Source organism: Myodes glareolus, chromosome 3 (genome assembly GCF_982192425.1).
Source record: "Myodes glareolus chromosome 3, mMyoGla1.1, whole genome shotgun sequence".
NCBI lineage: Eukaryota > Metazoa > Chordata > Mammalia > Rodentia > Cricetidae > Myodes > Myodes glareolus.
In genome coordinates, this window is record NC_142028.1 from 7,479,936 (window position 1) to 7,498,360 (window position 18,425).

Genomic DNA, 18,425 nt, shown 5'->3' on the forward strand with positions numbered 1-18,425 from the left:
CCTTTGGAGATCAGATGCGCTGTGTCCTCTGAAACTGTAGTTACAAATGGTTGTGAGCCCCTGGACACGGGTGATGAGAACCAGCCTGCGCCGTAGCGGGTGAACTTTTGTTCTGGCCCATTCTTTCAAGGAGCTGTATGTCACCTGTGAGTCTTACTGTGGACACCAGGGTCCTCTTTGAAAGACACGAGCTCTCTGCGTCTTACATTGCCCCTGATTGACCCCAAAGCTGTAGCATTTTCTTCTTCAGACCCCCTTAGGTTCTCAGAGAGGAGCCATACAAAGCACTGAGCAGATCAGGGCATGTGTTTGTTTACTTATTTTGTTTACGTGGATGGGTCCATGCCTGTGCAAATCAAAGAACAACTTTTAGGTCTTGGCTCTCCCCTCCTACCATGTGGGTTCCAGGCTTTAAATTTAGGTCTTCAGGCAAAGCGCCTTTACCCACTTACCCATATAGCTGGTCCAGAAACTTGGTTTTAATATGCTCGGTTTTTATCCATGTCTATTATTTTCTGGTTACCATGCTTTCCTGGAATCTTCCAATGTCCATGATGTTAAACATCACTGTACAAGTACTGGTTGGTGGGTCCCCTCCCCTTTTTTTTCTTTCTGAGACAGGGTCTTACTATTTTAGCCTAGATTGGCCTTGAACTCCTAGAAATCCACTTGCCTTAGCCTTTAAATTCTGGAATTAGAGGTGTATACCAGCCATCTGACATTCTTTTTAAAGATTGAGGTGTATACCAGACATCTGACATTTTTTTTAAAGATTTATTTTTACTTTGTGTGTATGAGTGCTTCCTTCTCCGTGTGTGTGTGTGTGTGTGTGTGTGTGTGTGTGTGTATGTGTGTGTGTGTGTGTATCATATGCATGTCTGGTATCCACATAGACCCGACCAGGATGTCAGATTTCTTGGACCAGCATTGCGGATCATTGTGAGCTGTCATGTAGGTGGTGGAATTGAACCAGGCCCTCTGAAAGAGCAGCCGTCATCTTAACTGCTGAGCCATGTCTTCGGGCCTCACCGCCCCCTCCCTGCTCCCCCAGCCATTGCCTTTAACACCAACACTCAGGACATAGAGACTGGTGCATCTCTGAGCTCAAGGCCAGCTAGGACTATACAGTGAGAATTGCAGAGATTTCCTCAGATAAAGGAATTTGGAGTTCTTGATGAAATTATGACGGCCACAAAATTTTGTGTTGCTGGAAAAAAAAACTGGATCCAGGGCATTCTTTATGTTCAAGTCTGGATGAGAGGGGAAGTAGTCGGGGAAGGTGCTGTGGGTCACACAAACAGAAGGAACGCCTGGAGATTTTCTCATTTAGAGTTTCCACTAGCGTTTGAAATTTCTTTTTGGTTAATTATGTGTTTGTATGGATGTTGCTGTGTGTGCGGTGTCTCCGGAGGGCAGAAGGAGGTGGCAGAAGGTCCTGGAGCTGAATGAAGCTTGTCTGTAAGCTGCACCACTGTGTTAGAAACTGAACTCTGAAACAGTAGCCAGTGTTCTTACCTCCGAGCCATCTCTTTGACCTAGAAGAAACACCAAATGAGCATAAATGTCCTCTGTGTCTCAGCTTGGCCATTAAGCAGCCCTAGTGCTTTGGTCTAGCCTGGGGAGACTGGGTTGCCCCACTTCTGTTTTTCCACTTTTTGTAATGCTGGGTGTTGGAGCCCAGTATTTTACACAGTAGGCAAAGCTCTCTACCTTGAGCTACAGGCCCAGCTCTGGAAGCATTTTAGGCAAAGGATTCAGAATATAGAATTATAGAAACCAGACCATGGCCTGGGGATTTGAACTTGGGTTATTTAGCAGGGCAGACATGGCGAGAGCCATCAACTCTCTCTCTGATTTCCCAGGCTCCAGGGCCTGGGCCTGGATAGTGAGTGGAATGGAGGTAGGGAAATCCGGAGAAGGACTGCAGGACAATACTCAACATTGCTCAGATTCTTCTACCTATATCTCCTTAAGTGCTTCCCACCCTAGCTGGCTTGCTCATGCAACTGATAAGCCACCAGGAAATGCGGGACAGACATCCCCCTGCAGGCATCCCTGGGGATGGCCCTCCCCCGGGCTGGCCTGCAGTTGTGTGGTGAGGAAGGCTTCCTGTAAACACTGAGGTTTTGGAGACTACATTCCTGGGGAAGGAGATGACCAAGGCTACAGTCTAGGCCTCTGGGGACTGGAATATGATTGGCGTGTGGGGGCATAGCCTTCTAACTTGGTCCACCCCTTGCCTGGTTTTCCCAGCTGTGACAGCCATAGGACCTCTGTGACCCATTCCCTGTTCCTTCTCTCATTCCTTCCTGTATTCCTGCTGCGGGGCCTTTGCTATGACCTGCTGCGGGGCCTTTGCTATGACCTGCTTGGCTCATCTGCCTGAAATACGTCAATCCTAGGTATATAGACGTCCGGCTCTCTCTCTCTGCACTCAAAGCTGCCTGCCCAGCTGCACCCACAGGATTGTACAAAGCCAAGACCAACGTTCCCTTCCCTGCCAGTCACTTTAATTCTTTTTAACGTTGATCATTACGTTTTCTGGTCATTTATTTATCTTCCCTTTGCTAGCAAAACAAGGACCAGTTTTTAAATTATCCTAATTCAGATGTCCATTGAAAAGTGAAAGTAATTTTTTTTTTAATGCTTGAGGACAACTTTATTAAAGTTCAAGAGAAAAATAGTAGGGTGGACAAACTGTAAATCTTGATAGCTGCCTGGAGGAGGTGGGTGAGAGGGGAGGAGAGAAAGCCTTGTTGAAGAACCATGGACATTCTTGATTACGTCACTTAAAAAGAAAGTCAGGGCCATGGAGGGCTCAGTGGGAAAAGGTTGCTGTATTAGTCTAACTCCGTGTCTGATCCTCGGACTGCATGGTGGAAGGAGAGAACCACCTCCCAAAAGTTGTCCTGTGACCTCTACAGATGTTGTGATGTGCCCCCACACACTTATCATGTGTGTACACACACAATAATAAATACAATTCTAAACCGCCAGTGCGCATTGGCTGTGCAGTGTTTAAGGCATGTCTGGAGGGTCGGAGAGATGGCTCAACTGTTAAGAACACTGGCTGCTCTTCCAGAGGTCCTGAGTTCAATTCCCAGCAACCCCATGGTGGCTCACAGCCATCTCTAGTGAGATCTGGTGCCCTCTTCTGGCCTGTAGGCAGGCATACAGGCAGAGCACTGTTTACATAATAAATAAATAATGGACCTTACTTTTTAAAGGAAAGGTTTGTCTGGAATTCAGTCTCATCCTTCTGCGCACACTGTACATCTTCAGCCTGCCCTGTTCTGTGTTTTCCTTGTCAGAGACCATGGGTGGGGCTGGTCATGTAGCCCCTTTGGTAGAGTTCTTGCTCAGTGTGCCCCACTTAGACCTGGGGCGGTGGTGCGCATCTCTAACTCTCAGGAGGCAGAGGCAGCCTGAGTGACAAGAGTCTGACAGGATACTCCCACCCCCACCAAATGCTTTCTCCTCTCTACCTAGGGTTTTGGTTTGTTTGTTTGTTTTTGTTTTTTTTACTGTTCTCTAGCTGGTTACAAGTTAGGGATCAGCACCGTGGTGACTTTGGCCATTCGTGATGGTCCAACCCGCTTTATGGGGAGTGCCTAGGGCAGTTGTTTCCTATGGCCCTTGTTGCCCTTGCTTCTGTGTCCCCGAATAGGAGGGCTTTGTTCACTGCTCATCCTCCCAGAACAGAGGGCTTGTATCTGAGGCTCCATTCTCTGCTGGTCCATCTTCAAAGAGGAGAGCGCTTTGATGCGCTCATCCCTGCCCTGTGCATCTGGAGGAATCGGAGACTTGTGCCCACAATGCTCTGGGGAGATGGATGGACGAAGCCATGGGAGCAGTGGCTCTGTCCTCAAGGGTCCTCCTGCCTCTGTGAGCAGCACTGTTCCCTGGAGGATGCCCCTCCTTTCTGAACGGTCCCACTCAAGTCTGGTGGGAGTGGGGAGCAGCCACTCCCCTTCCTGCGTCTTTCCCCACACCTACCACGTGGGTACATGAGGTCTGCTTCCTATGGCTTTACAGCCAACATCATGGGAGAGATTTGTTTGTGAGTTAGCCTTGTTATGTAGCCTAGGCTGGCCTCACATTTGTGACCCTCTTCCTCCTTCAGCCTCCTGAGTGCGGGCATAACATGTGTGCAGTGCCACACTATTGCAGGGATTACTGATTTTTATAAGAATATATTTTTAGATGTATTCATTTTGTTGTATATGTGTTTGGCCTTCACGTATGTGTGTGCATGCACTGTGTACATGCTTGGTACATACAGAGGTCAGAAGACAGCATCTGATCCCCAGGAACTTTGGATCTATGAATGGTTGTGAACGTCACTATGTGGGTTCTGGGAATTGAGCTTGGATCCTCAGCAAGAACAACAAGAGCTCTTTTCCACTGAGCCATCTCTCCAGCTCTATGATTATAGTTTTGTTTTAAATGTTTTTATTGCAGTAATTTCTTGTGTGTGTGTGTGTGTATATGTGTGTGTATGTATGTGTGCATGTATGTGTATGTATGCGTGTGTGTGTGTGTCTGTGTGTGTGAACTCCGGGCGCAGGTTTGGTCTATTTGGTTCTCTTGGTGTTATGGTGTTATGCTTGGGTTGCTGTCTGAGACTTGTTTTGTTTTTTAGACAAGGTTGGTGAACTTCTGAACCTCTTGCTTCCGTGTCTTTCAGTGGTGTGGAAGGTTAAACCCAGGGCTTCTTGCACGCTCAGTGTGCACTCCTTAAACTGACGTGTGTCTTCAGACCCTCTAGTGTTAAATTATGTGCTCGTTGCGGACATCAAGGGATGCCATTCACTTTTGGACCCTTGGACCAGTTAGCCGGTGTGGTTCTGATCGCTTTCCCTCACGGTGCTCATTTCTCGTCTACAGGCCAAAGACCTCATCGTCACCCCAGCCACCGAGTTAAAGGAAAAGCCAGACCCCGACTCGCTGGTGTTTGGAACTGTGTTTACCGATCACATGCTGACGGTGGAGTGGTCCTCGGCGTCTGGATGGGAGAAACCTCACATTAAGCCCTTTGAAAACTTGTCTATCCATCCCGCCGCCTCAGCTTTGCACTACGGCGTGGAAGTAAGTGCTTGGGAGCTGCTGGGAGCCATGGCTCTCCTCCTTTCCAGCTTCTCTGGGCTAGGCAGGCTCAGCTGTCATTACTGAAGGATGTCGTGCGTGTCTTCCAATGTCTCCTGCAGCCAAATGGATTGAGGACACATCTAAGAGCTAGCTTTGCAGATTGTCTTGGTTTATCTGTGATGCTAGTTTAAAAAAGTACGAGTATATACGTAACTAAATGTATCTGTGTGTGTGTGTGTGTGTGTGTGTGTGTGTGTGTGTGTATGCCAGGTTTGGTGGTCACGGCTGTTACCTCAGCTCTCGGCAGGCTGAGCAGTGGTGGGCAGGAGGTTCAAGGCTAGCCTCGCCTGTGCAGTTCATTCCAGGGCAGCCCAGGCAGGCCATGGGATGGCACCTCACAGAGCCCCAAAGCTGTGAGTGTTGCTATTCTATTTATTAAGTTCCCTCTTTACTCAGATGCCCATGCTAACTGCTGTCTTCTAACCAGCCTGAAGTTTTATTTATTAATGATAGTGTTGAATGTGCTCTTTCATGCTGAACTGTTTAGAGGATCCATTTCCTGGTCCTCTGCAGACACATAGTTAACCAGCTCCACCATTGCCTTGGTCCTACATTTCATTTATAAGATAGCTTTTTCCAGAATATTGAAGGTGCTGGAAATAAACACTACCAAGGGCTTGAAAAATGGCCGTGGGGGGAAAAATATCAATAGCAATGATAAAAATAACCATTTCTGAGTATTGAATTCCAATGCTGTGCTTTGTGGAGGTCTTGTCCTTCCTGTAGATCATCCTCATTTAATTATTTGTGTTTAGAGTTCAGATTTCCTCCCTTAACTTGGCGTCACTCATTTAATGACCTGAAGTGAGAAGCATGGGCATCAGCATTCAGGACTCCGTGGTCAGGGCACTTGCTGCTCTTGCCGAGGACTTCAGTTCAGCCCTCAGCGCCCATCCCAGGCAGCCCACAGCTCAGCTCCCAGCAGATCAGATGCTCCTCCATGCCTCTGGGCAAGCACACACACGTGAACAGGCATGTATGTGTGTATACAAATAAAAGAATCTTCAAAAGAGCAGATGTTTCAAATTAAGAAAAAAATCAGGGTCTAGAGGCAGACAGGGACAGGGCTCGAGTTCTATTTCAGGTGCTTCTGGAGGTTTATGGAACTTGAGAAGTATTGTAGGCTGCTTGTTTGTTCCTGGTTGCTTAGCCCCGAAATAATCACAGAGAAACCATATTATTTACAATACTGTTTGACCAATAGCTCAAGCGTATTTCTGGTTGACTCATATCTTAAATTAACCCGTCTCCATTAATCTGTGTATCACCATGAGGCTGTGGCTTACTGGGTAAAGTTCTGATGTCTGTTTCTGGTGGGGCTACATGGCTTCTCCTAACTCTGCCTTTCTCCTAGCATTCAGTTTAGTTCTCCTCCCCTCCCCGCTGCCTAGCTCTACTCTACCCTATCACAGGCAAGGCAGATTCTTTATTCACTAACCAATAAAAGCAACACATATACAGAAGGACCTCACATAACAGGGAAGTACAAGCATCTATAATTTAATACTTTCATCAAACATGGGTACTGACTGATTTAAATTTTTTTTATTACATTTATTCATGTGTGTGGGGGCATGCTGTGTCTACATGTGGGCATCAGAGGACAACTTGCGGGAACTGGCTATCCTTTCTCTAAGTGGGTGTCTGGGCTTGAACTCAGGTCATCAGACTTAGCAGCAAGCCCTTCACTTGATGAGCCATCTCGCCCACCCCGTGGAGAATCTGTGTTCCTGAAAGTGTAAGATCGGGTAGTCCATTTAAGGCTGTAGGTAGAGCAGTGCTCCCCACCCTTCCTAAGGCCGCGGCCCTTCCTCACTGGGACCCTCCTGACATTAATTATTTTGTGGCTGTGTCATAACTAATTTTGCTACTTGCGGGGCGCCATCCCGTCCAGCAGGAATGAACCCCACCAAAAACGAGAATTCCTTCTCTGGTCACATCTTTATTTGGAGCATTCCCTTGAGGAAAATTGGGGGAAGGGACGATAGAGCAGGGACGAGAGAAAGCTTAGAGAGAGGAAGTAGGGTCCCGAGGCATCTGCTTTTAAACGGTGGAGCAGCCTGAACGCTGTCCCGATTGGTTAATGCCATTCTGCTGGTCTGAGCATGTGCAGGCAAGGGTGCAGGCAGGGGTGCTCAGCCCCACGTGGCTACCTCCAAACTGCAGGACCACCTGTGCCTCCAGGTGGCTCCCAACATCTCCCCCTAATTATTGTCTTTAAGAGCAATAAGGCAAAACTATTTTCCAATCTGGTCCCCACCTAGACGCAGCATGCCAAGGATATCTCTGCCCCCACCCATCTCCAAGGAGGGAGAAAGGCAGAATAGAGTAAGAGATAAGAGGTTGCACAGGGTGTTGCTCAAGTCGATGTTGTGAAACAGCTGCTCTTGACACCGCCCAGAAGGTCATCTCTGCTGTCTCCGCACGAATCTTCCACAGCAGGACACTCAGCATCCACTGGGTCATCTTCTTTATCTCTCTGGTCGGTCTCGCTGGCATCCAGATGTATGTCAGCATTCCTAGAAAAACATAAACAAAACTCTCCTCCCAAATTAACATTTAAGAGTACTAAAAACTCTCAGTGTAAAAATTCAGCACAATCAGTACTGGAAGTAGGCTGGTTTTGAACTTAGAGATCTGCAGGTCTCTGTATCACAAAGCAAATCTTGTTTGCCTGTACCAGCAAAATTTTGAATTAAAAATTAAGTGTATAGAATGCAAGAGAAATCCTTTCTCTGGGGGAAGCTGTCACTGGTAGTGTAGTCCCCCTCTATTGTTTTTTAAAAACCAAAGCAGTTGTCATTGGGAATTGAACTCAGGACCTTTGGAAGAGCAAAGTCAGTGCTCTTAACCTCTGAGCCATCTCTCCAGCTCCCCTATTCAGATGGAAAAAACCTCTAGGTAGCATTGTTTATCTCACCAGGTGCCTCAGGCAAAAGGTCCGCCTTTCTTTGTTACCTAGGATACGGTAACCAGGTAAACATGCCTTTATTATGATAATCACGACCAGTTCTTTAAGGGAGAATGGGCGTAGCATCGATCTGGCTACTTCCTGCTGACGAAGGGACGTTGTTTAGGGGATAAATGTTTTTATCTGACTGAATTTTTGGCGACAAATGTTTTTATCTGACTAAATTCTTGGCGACCTTGACTGAGGGCGGCAGCAGCGGAGGCGGCGGCTGCCACAGCTCCGCCTCTGAAGCCCATTATGGCGCGCTCCGCATGGCCCGAAGGCATGGCTCCGCCCCGGGCCGTGGGCGGGCTCGCCGTTTCACCTCAGGCAATGAACTCGCACCGCCGGCTGTGAGCCTTTTCCAAGCTCCGGCGAGGGGGGGCATCCGCCCACCCGTGGAGGGGCTTCTCCTGCCCGGTCCGCCCGCGCGCAGAGCCCCGTTCTCTGGGAACTCACCTCCCCGCTCGCCCATGTTGCTATGGAAACACAGTTTTTCCGCAGAGCCGATTCAGCTCCTCTTTGCCTTCTATGGCGCCGCTGCTCACCACGCAGCTTCCGCCTCAGTCAGGCGAGTCCGCTCAGGTGCTGAAAAAGTCCTCCAAAAACCATAGCCCCGCCAGAAGGCCGGGACATATAGCCTCTGATGTCACACGGACTTTAGCCTGCCCGTCGCCATGGCGATCTGGCTTTCCGTAGGCCCCCAGCAAACTCCCCGCCAGCAACCGGTTGCGTCTCCCTCCTGAGTAGCTGGGATCACAGGTGTGCACCACCGTGCCTGGCCCACTTCCGTGTTTCTAATCAGGCATTACCGCTCAAAGGCGGGCCGGCTGCCGCCAGCACTCTCAGCACGATCAAGCAGCTTGTCTTTCTCAGTCAAAAAATTAAAGTTTTTTGTACGTGAGAGCCAGAGACTGAGCTCTCTAACAAAATTAGGCGAAAATCACCTCCAAAAGCTCTGTGGCTCTTTAAGAACAGGGAAGGCAGTGATCAAGCTCGCCTCCCTACGAGACTGTTGCCTCCAGTCTCTAACAGCGAGTACGCAGGTGGACGGAGAGGGAGCGGAAGCCGCGGTCTCCCGTACCCCATCGTCCTCAAAGTCCCGCCTTAGTTACCTCGCCTTTTTTGCTGCTGTTTACATCCCTCCTGCACTGAACTTAAGGGATTTTTCTTCCCCGTTGCTTTCTGTACCTTCTTTCAGATACCTTAACTTTGATTTTTTTTGTATTTTTTTTTTCTATTTAGGCCTATCCTTTGAAATTCCTTTTTACATTTCTTTTCCTCCCCTTTCTGGGGATTTCAACCGACGTCACTTACCGCTCCATGTTCTCAGAGTTCTGAAATTCAAGGCTCTCTGTGCTGGTGTCTGATCTTGGCTTTTTCTCCCGGGCTTTCTCAGGGTCCCCCGGCGTAGTTGTCAGGGTCCCTCAGCGTCCGGGGTTTCGAGCACCAGTTGCGGGGCGCCATCCCGTCCAGCAGGAATGAACCCCACCAAAAACGAGAATTCCTTCTCTGGTCACATCTTTATTTGGAGCATTCCCTTGAGGAAAATTGGGGGAAGGGACGATAGAGCAGGGACGAGAGAAAGCTTAGAGAGAGGAAGTAGGGTCCCGAGGCATCTGCTTTTAAACGGTGGAGCAGCCTGAACGCTGTCCCGATTGGTTAATGCCATTCTGCTGGTCTGAGCATGTGCAGGCAAGGGTGCAGGCAGGGGTGCTCAGCCCCACGTGGCTACCTCCAAACTGCAGGACCACCTGTGCCTCCAGGTGGCTCCCAACAGCTACTGTTATGAATATCATGTAAATATCTGGTATGCAGGATAGCTGATATTTGACCCCTGTGAAGGGGTCATTCAACCCCAGGAGGGGTCTCCACCCTCAGCTTAAGAACCACTGCTGGAGAGCCATGCCTGGTGCCAGGGAGGGCATGTGTCTGTACGATCCAAAGAGTGGAGCATGCACTTCCTTTAGAATGAGTGACTTAACCATACAGCAAGCACAAGTAATGGAAGGAACAGCCGGTATCAACTGCAAAGGCTCAGCAGAGAGAGAGCAAAGCATGCTCAGGCTGGGGGGCTTGCAGCATCTGGGAGAGACAACCTGGGTAGCCCCACTGAGGGGACAAGCAGAAGTCACGTCATTAAGTCCGTGCTCCCAACACCATGTAGAAAGAGACTGGGGGTGTCTGTGCTCAGACCACCCTGAGTGCTCCAGATCTTATCTGATAATGGGGAGCTCAGTGGGTTGGGCCTGCTTAGTCCTTGGGTGGGAGACACAGTCTGGGGAGCAAACAGATCTTCTGGCCTTCCCAGCTGAAAGCGGGCTGTTCTGCCCTTGTACCAACTTCTGGCCTCAGAGTCCCACCACAGGGTTTTAAACGTGGGATAAACAGTCTGCCTTTCCAGCTCTTCTCAAGGACACAGTGTTTTGGCTGTTTGCTTTTCTCTCCCTCACAGGTTGAGGGTGTCAGGGTGTTGGCCTGCTCCAGGTTTGAAGGACACTTGGGTAAACACACTTGGGTCTGAAGTGGGAGGGGCCAGTCTTGCCTGGAGAGTGAGCTACTTTGTGAGCCCAGACAGTACACCTCGCCAACAGTGCCCATTGGTGTACCCTGACCCAGCGGTGCCTGCTTATTCTAGAAGACGATCAAGACAAACCTGTAGTACTTTTTGTTTTGTCTTCTAAAGAAGACAGGGTCTCTGATAGCCTAGGCTGGCTTCCAGCTTACGGCACAGCTGAAGCTGGCCTTTGACTCCCAGCTCTGCCTCCACATCCCAGGCGCCAGGATTACAGGTGTGCACCATTGCACCAGGCTGAGCTTAGGGTTCTGACTCCCATTGGATGCTCTGGGCTGAGTTTCTTATGCTCTTCATGCCAAGCCCTTTGCAGCAAATGGTGGGTGAATCGACCATCCCCCTTCCGAGAAGGCTGTTGGTAAGCTGGCGGGCTCTAGGATCCTGATTCGCAGACTTAGCACTTAGAATTCCCATGGGTGTTTGGTTTCCATTCAGTTTTAAAGCTATGCAACCCAGATGCATAGGCACCGCAGCCCGAGAACTGCCTGTCCACAGGAAGTGAATTAGGAGGAATTAAGGCCCATTTTGAGGCTTAAAGATTTGGGGTTTTGGAGTAGATTGACTGAAATTCCAGTTTGACTTTTTCATATTATTTGTGGTGGCAAGCTGGCTTTAAACTCATAGCAATCCTTCTGCCTCAGCCTCCCAAAAGCTGGGATTATAGTTAAAAAACAGCAGGTCTGGGGATATAGCACATGAATAAAGCCCTGTGTTCTACTTCTGGCCTGAAAACACAAGCAGAACAAAAATAGCCCTCAAATTACAGTTATTCTGCCATGGAGTAAAAACCCACAGTCCTCTCTGTATTATTATGACCTAATAAAAATATAGCACTTCTCTGAGAACCAGGGATCTAGGGTGAAACCAAATACTGCTGTTCTTAAAAAACAATGGAGCAATAAAAATGACTCATCCTTCGGGAAGCTTCCTGCTGTAGAGATGGGAACAAATACAGAGACCCTCAGCCAGACAGTATGCAGAGAGTGAGAGACCTTGGAACACTGAGCCCTACATCAACGGCCTCCATCAAATCTCCTCCGAGCTCAGAACAACCAACCGCCCTTCTCCCCCTGCTCACTGAAAATGAGGCGGAAAGAGTGTGAGAGGGGGTGGAGGTAGACAGGAGAACCAGGGGATGGAGGGGGACAGGAGAACAGGGGATGGAGGGGGACAGGAGAACCAGGGGATGGAGGGACAGGAGAATGGGGGATGGAGGGGGACAGGAGAAGAAGGCCCTCAGAATGACTGAGCAAAGCTCGTGTGAACTCAGAGACAGAGCAGCGTGCCCAGGGCTTGCACGCGTCCTCACCAGGTCCTCAGTGTCTGTGTTTTGCCTTCCAGTGTAGTGTTTTTATGAGATCTCTTGAGCGTGTGAACGACTGGGTCCCTGATTCTTGTACCTTCAGGTGTACTTTTTCTTCTGCCGATTCTGTCCAGTTCCGATGTGTTGTTTTTGTTTTGTCTTGTTATATTTTATTGTTATCGCTTGAAGCCCTGCTTTCTAATGAGAGACAGAAAAGGAGGTGAGGTACAGAGGAGCTGGGAGGGGAAGAAGGAGAAGACACTGTAAATCAGGATATATCATGCGAGAAAAAAATATTTTCAATTAAAGAAGAAATATTGGGGGTGGGGATGTAACCCAGCCGGAAGGATGCCCCTCTGTCATGCAGGTGCTCTGGGCTTGAGCAGCACATGAGTGTGTGTAAACACCCATGCTGTCCCCATGCAGGTGGTCCTGACCAGCCTTGATGGAGACATCACCAGGGGGCCCACCTAAGCAGACTGTGGCTCAGGGCCACTTGGGCAGGGAGTGCTGGGGAAGTGCATGTTTGGAATTCAATCTAGAAAGGAAGCTTGTGGTCCAGGTGCGCATGGCCCTTGGCCTTTGGCCTCCTTGCGCAGGGCGGTTGTAGCTGTGGAGTGTGGTTGCTGGGGTCTGAGGGCAGCTCGGGGTCTTGTCCAGGCTTTCTTTTGGGTGAGCCTTTTTCTCTCCTGGGAATGATCTTGTGCATGGGGCAGGTGTGTGATGTGTGAAACCCTGCTCTGGCCCAAAGGCGGTAAGAGATGGGTTATTCTGAGTCAAAGAGTGGTAATGTTCTGAACACATGGGATCAGGCTGCTCTGAATGACATGGCCCACAGTGGAAGCGGTTACATGAATCTTTTATAGTCACAGAACAAGTCATCAGTCAACACGTTTAGGGAACATACTGTCGGGGACATTAGTCAACACACTTAGGAAATGTCCGGATTAGGACATGAGGGAGCCGGTTAAGCCAAGCAAGAGTCCTGCTATCTGATGATGTGCTTTTAGCTTCCATGATCTACTTGATAATCCAAAGATTGTGAAGTTAGAAACAGAAGTGGAGAATTAAGGCCTGTGGAGGTTAAAGATAACATGGGATGATTTGGGCTCTGGATTCACAACCTTCTGACTCTCCACAGTTAGGGAATGTTCCGAGGGATCTTCAGACTTACGCCACCTTTCCAGAGAACTTCAGTTCACAAATCTCTCTCTCTCTCTCTCTCTCTCTCTCTCTCTCTCTCTCTCTGCGTGTGTGTGTGTGTGTGAATGTGTGTGACCGTCTGTCATTCTTTAGGCAGTGTCTACCTTGCTCCTCTAATAAAGGGTCTCACTGACTTGGGACTAAGTAGGTTTGGTGGGCCGTCTTGCCACCCCTGGGGATCTGTCTGTCCCTCAAGACTCGCTTTGCTTTATATGGATTCTGGGACTTGAACTCAGGTCCTCATGCTTGTGTGTATCTATGTGAGTATTGTGGGCATCTGTTGTGAGGGGGGGCGGGGTGAGATTGCTGTGATGCACCTGCCAGGTCATAGGTCAACCCACAGGAGTCAGTTTTCTCCTCATGTAGGTTCCAGGAATTGAACTCAAGTCTTGGAGGCAATCCTCTTTATCGGTTGAGCCATCTTGTCTGCTCACCATTGTTTTATTGACTATAAACTCTCCAGTAAACATCATTTTAGTATTTTGTGTGGCGAAGCAGCTACCCCCCAGTGAGCTTGGTGTGCCGCAATACTGCAGCCTTAGAGGACAGCAAGCTCGCCTTAGCCGGGAACTTGGGAGCCAAACACGTCATGGTTTTCAGCCACCCTGTTTGCTCTTGAAAGGAAAATGATGTGATTGCTCTGATTTGGGCGTTTAGCAGATGTTCCCTTGAAGAAGAGATGAAAGGGCTGGGCTGTCTCAAGTAAAATGATGAGGAGCTTTTGTTATCAGTGTTTACATTCTTGCTGAAGGGAACGTTTGTTACCAGTGGTTACCTTCTTGCTGAAGGGATTGTTGGAATTTTGAGGACTAAGGATGTAGCCAGTTGGTAGCCTTGATACTTGGATGCACACCGCCCTGGGTACTGAGAGAAAGAAGAGCCAGAGAGATGGCCCAGTGGGTAAAAGTGCTTCCTGTTTATGGAGAGGACCCAGGTTCATGATGGCTCACAACAGCCTATATAGCTTTGTTCCAGGGGACCAGACACCCTCTTCTGAACTCTTAACGTAGGCATGTGTGCACACAGTGTGCTTGTAGACATGTGGGCAGACACTCATACATAAAATAAATTGATAAAAGTGAGGAAAAAAGGAAGAAAAATAAAGAAATGAACTAGAATTTTCTGTCGGCTTAACCACTTTGAACTCTTATCAGGCTGTTGATGTCAGCCTTGGCGGGTCCACCTAGCTCTGTCAATCACTGAACATTACAGATTGATAACTGAATAAAGATATTCTAGGGGTGAGGTCTCTCTGAGCATGTCTTGATGCCAGATTAGCCCGAACAAGTCCCTCAAGTTCTCTTCATTTCCTTCTGGTGAGAAGGGACTTCCAGGGTGTCCAACTGTAAGCCTGGAGAGCTGTGGGGGGCAGTGGTCACCGTGTGATCACCCTGGAGGGCAGTGGGGGGCAGCGGTCACCCTGTGATCACCCTGGATGGCAGTGGGGGGCAGCGGTCACCGTGTGATCACCCTGGAGGGCAGTGGGGGGCCGTGGTCACCCTGTGATCACCCTGGATGGCAGTGGGGGGCAGCGGTCACCCTGTGATCACCCTGGATGGCAGTGGGGGGCAGCGGTCACCCTGTGATCACCCTGGATGGCAGTGGGGGGCAGCGGTCACCCTGTGATCACCTTGGAGGGCTGTGGGGGACAGTGATCACCCTGTGATCACCCTGGAGGGCTGTGGGGGGGCAGTGGTCACCCTGTGATCACCCTGGAGGGCAGTGGGGGGCCGTGGTCACCCTGTGATCACCCTGGAGGGCTGTGGGGGGCAGCGGTCACCCCTTCAGTTGTTCATCCTCTGTGAAGCTTGGCACTGTTGAGAAGAGATTCTGGTGTGTGTGACTTAAGTCCCCATCAGGTGGTAAGATGGTCAGAACAGGCTTTCCTGAGCAGGACCTTGAGAAAGGACTGTTTCCAGAAACCTAGACTAGCAGTTAGCCTCTCCCCTCCTTCCTTCCCCCTCCCCTCCTTCCCTTTCCTTTTTCCCCTCCCTTCCTCCCTCTCTCCCTTAACCTGTAAAAGGTACATACTCAGCATTAGGCCAGGAGCAAATGAGGTGGTTTCAGTATGTTTGGATCTTCCTTCCTGATTGCTATCAGTGCTGAGAGGGCCCCTTTCCTCCCTTTCTTTCCCCATCGCTCCCCCTTTCCCCTCCCTTCTCCATTCCAGTCATTCTAGCAGGCTTTGTCAAGGACTCCTGCTCTCAGACTGTCTTCAGTCTCCTGCGGACACTCTTCTCTTTCCTGCACGCTTTGTCGAGGATTCAGACTGTCTTCAGTCACCCGCGAACACCCTTCTCTTTCCCGCAGCTCTTTGAAGGCTTGAAGGCTTTTCGGGGAGTGGATAACAAGATCCGGTTGTTTCGACCAAACCTCAACATGAAGAGAATGTACCGATCTGCCGTGAGGACCACTTTGCCGGTATGCGCACCTATGATACCATCCATTTCATGATTTGTTCCCGTCTTGTATCAAACAAAACAAGGCAGGAATCCTTGAATAATTGCATCAGGTTTTCAACAGATTGTATGAAGGCTGACTTTATTTTATTATATAGGCAGGGTACTTCCGGTAAGGTCAGAGGACTCCTTGCAAGAGCCAGTTCTCTCAGCCACATCAGTTGGTGGCAAGTGCCTTAATTTGCTGAGCCGTCTTAAGGCACTTATTGTAAATTTTAGTGCCTTTGTGTAGAGAAGAAAATTAAAACCACCCTGGGGAGAGCAAACCACTTAGCCAAGGTCTCTCAGGTAAGAAAGTGGGCTTAAGTTTCTTTGATTTCCTAGCCTAGGTATTCATGGGATTGATTAAACTTCATCTCTGACCAGCTGCACCCACGACCTGACTTGTTGGCACTGGTTACCAGTGTGGCTGGTCATCCCTGCCCTGCGATCACGTGTAGAGGTCACCCTTCTGCCAGCCCGTGGTGCTGTTCCACCCATGTCTCTCATTAGGTCTCTGAAAGTGTCCCTCTCTGGCCTGCAGCTGCCTGGGAACCGCTTGAGCCTTTTACCAAGCCTGTCTGTCCCCTGTGGGGTACGGAGACGTCCCTGTCCCCCGAGGAATCTGCCCCTTGTCTGTCCGACCCAGGTTCAGGATGGCATGACCTGCCCTGGTGCCCTTCCTTATGGGTGTCTCACTAGCGACTTCCGGTCTCGAAAAACCAGGAGTCCTTAAGTTTCAAATGGACAAATTTTATCTTTATTTTCCTTTGTGGTTTGTGTTTTATGTTTCCTGGGGAAGAAGTTGTTTTGAACCTTAAAGTTGCCGATATCGTCTAGGTATTTTCTTTCACTTGTTCATAATGTTCAGTTATAATTAAGAATGTGAGGTCACAGATGTCAGTTTTTAAATAGAAGTTAAAATGTTTTGTTAGATTTGAGTATAAAATCCAATTATAATTATATAATTATATAAGGTAAGAGGTCACAGATGCCCATTTTAAAATAAAAGTGTTTGTTACATTTGAATGTAAAACCTAACTGATGTGTGTGTGTGCTAAATGGGATCTGATTTTTTTTTTTAAATAAAAAATCTCATTTATTTGTTTCTTTGTTTCTTTGGGGATCAACTTGGGTCATCAGGCTTGGCCAAACATGGCTTTACATGCTGAGCTATCTTGAAGCCTCAGGGGACTTAACTTTTTATCTTTTCCTTATGAATAATTCATACTTACTTAATTTTTTATTTTGCCAAAGGGATTCAGGACCTTTTTTTTCCCCTTTGCTTTTATTATGGACGCCTTTCATGATGTTTCATGTTGGGGGAGAATGAACGAATAAAAAATGTCTGTTCAAGGAACCAGTTGGGAATGTAATACGGGAACAGCCTTGGAAACTGAGTTTTCTGTCTGTTCTCTACCGGAAAGCCCACCTTGTGTCCTTTGTTGGCATTCATTGGCGATTCTGTCTTCTCAGGTGTTTGACGAGGAGGAGCTTCTAGAATGCATTCTGCAGCTCATCCAGATCGACCAAGAGTGGGTCCCCTACTCCACCTCTGCCAGTCTCTACATCCGTCCCACGTTTATCGGAACCGAGGTAAACTTGACTCTCTTTGGGGGAAGGCTTTTGTGATTTCAAAAGTCTTTTAAAAGCCATGCATTTATTTTTTGTTTGTACGTGAGTGGGCGTGTGTGAGCCACAGTGCATGTGGAGGTCAGAGAACACCTTGGGAGTTGGTTCTGAAGGAACCCTTGGGAGCACAAGGCTCCCCAAACCAAGTTCTTAGCACAAAGGAGATTTATTTACTTCAGAGGGACAGAGGTCAGGGATGAGAGACAAAGACAGGAGATGGAGAGGGAGGGAGAAGGGAGAAGGGGCAGGGATGTTTGTCCAGGGGGTGGGTGGGTGGTAGAGGGGCACAATGGACTGCCTCTGGATAGGGAGGAGACAGACCTGGCCCATAGGCAAATGGCAGTTTATACAGGTAAAAGGGGAAACCCCGAGTTAGGATGAAGTGTTTAATTTTGATAGGGCATGTTAATTAGGGCAGCCAAGAGGGGGCTTTTGTTTAGTCAGCCTTAGGAAGAGGAAGTGGCCAAGTGAGGTAATAGGCCTGGTGGCTCTCACAGTTTAGCAGGACTGAGGGGAGGGGGGGACAAGCTCTTCCAGGGCCATGATTGCCAGGCTCTGGCTGCCCAGAGTGCCTTCAGGTTCTTTCCTTTTACTGTGTGTGTTCTGGGGATGTCATACGGGCAGTTAGGTTTGGCGACAACTGCCTTCCTCCTCACCGGGCCATCTTGTGTGCCCCCAAATGTCATTGACTGAGCTCAGCTTAGCCTCCAGCCTGCTTCTCTCTTGAGTGAGGCTTTCAGAATGTGGTTTGAATGACACCCCAGCCCACCCCCGCACCCCACGCTCCAGTCCGGACATTCATGGCTCCGTGCATTCTCCCAGCTGTTGAGGCCATCTTTCCTGGAAAGATGAGACAACCGGGATTTTAGGTTTTGGGGGTGACAGTTTGCCACCATCAAACTGGTTACTGTAGGTAGCTCACCCAGGACTAACTGAAGTGAAAGGCATGGTGATATTCGCCTTCTCTTGATCAAGACTGATTGCTAGTCCTGAACTCGCTGCATAGTCGTGGCCAGCTTCTGGTGAGGCCTCCCTTTGTCTGCCAGTTAGGGAGAGAAGACCCTCGTCTAGCTGGAGGAATTTACTCTGTGACCTCACACGGTGTGATGTCCGGCCTTAGAGGCCCTGTGTCCTCAAACAGAAGCCTCTTCATTGTCAGCCTGACTGGATTTGTCA

The 18,425-nt window shown here is 49.0% G+C and overlaps 1 protein-coding gene and 1 pseudogene across 4 annotated transcripts in view; one reads left to right on the forward strand and one right to left on the reverse strand.

Moving 5' to 3' along the window:
* Bcat1 (branched chain amino acid transaminase 1) overlaps nt 1-18,425 on the forward strand; it is a 77,476-nt gene that overhangs the window by 28,537 nt on the left and 30,514 nt on the right. For 3 of the 4 annotated variants that reach the window (XM_048432638.3, XM_048432637.3, XM_048432639.3), the window contains exons 3-5: nt 4,888-5,088; nt 15,490-15,600; nt 17,094-17,213. In XM_048432638.3, coding sequence (XP_048288595.2) covers nt 4,888-5,088; nt 15,490-15,600; nt 17,094-17,213 — 432 coding nt within the window. The remainder of the gene's footprint in view (nt 1-4,887; nt 5,089-15,489; nt 15,601-17,093; nt 17,214-18,425) is intronic. The other variant, XM_085687342.2, reaches the window with a different exon arrangement.
* LOC148122532 (Nuclear RNase P) lies at nt 8,417-8,606 on the reverse strand (annotated as a pseudogene).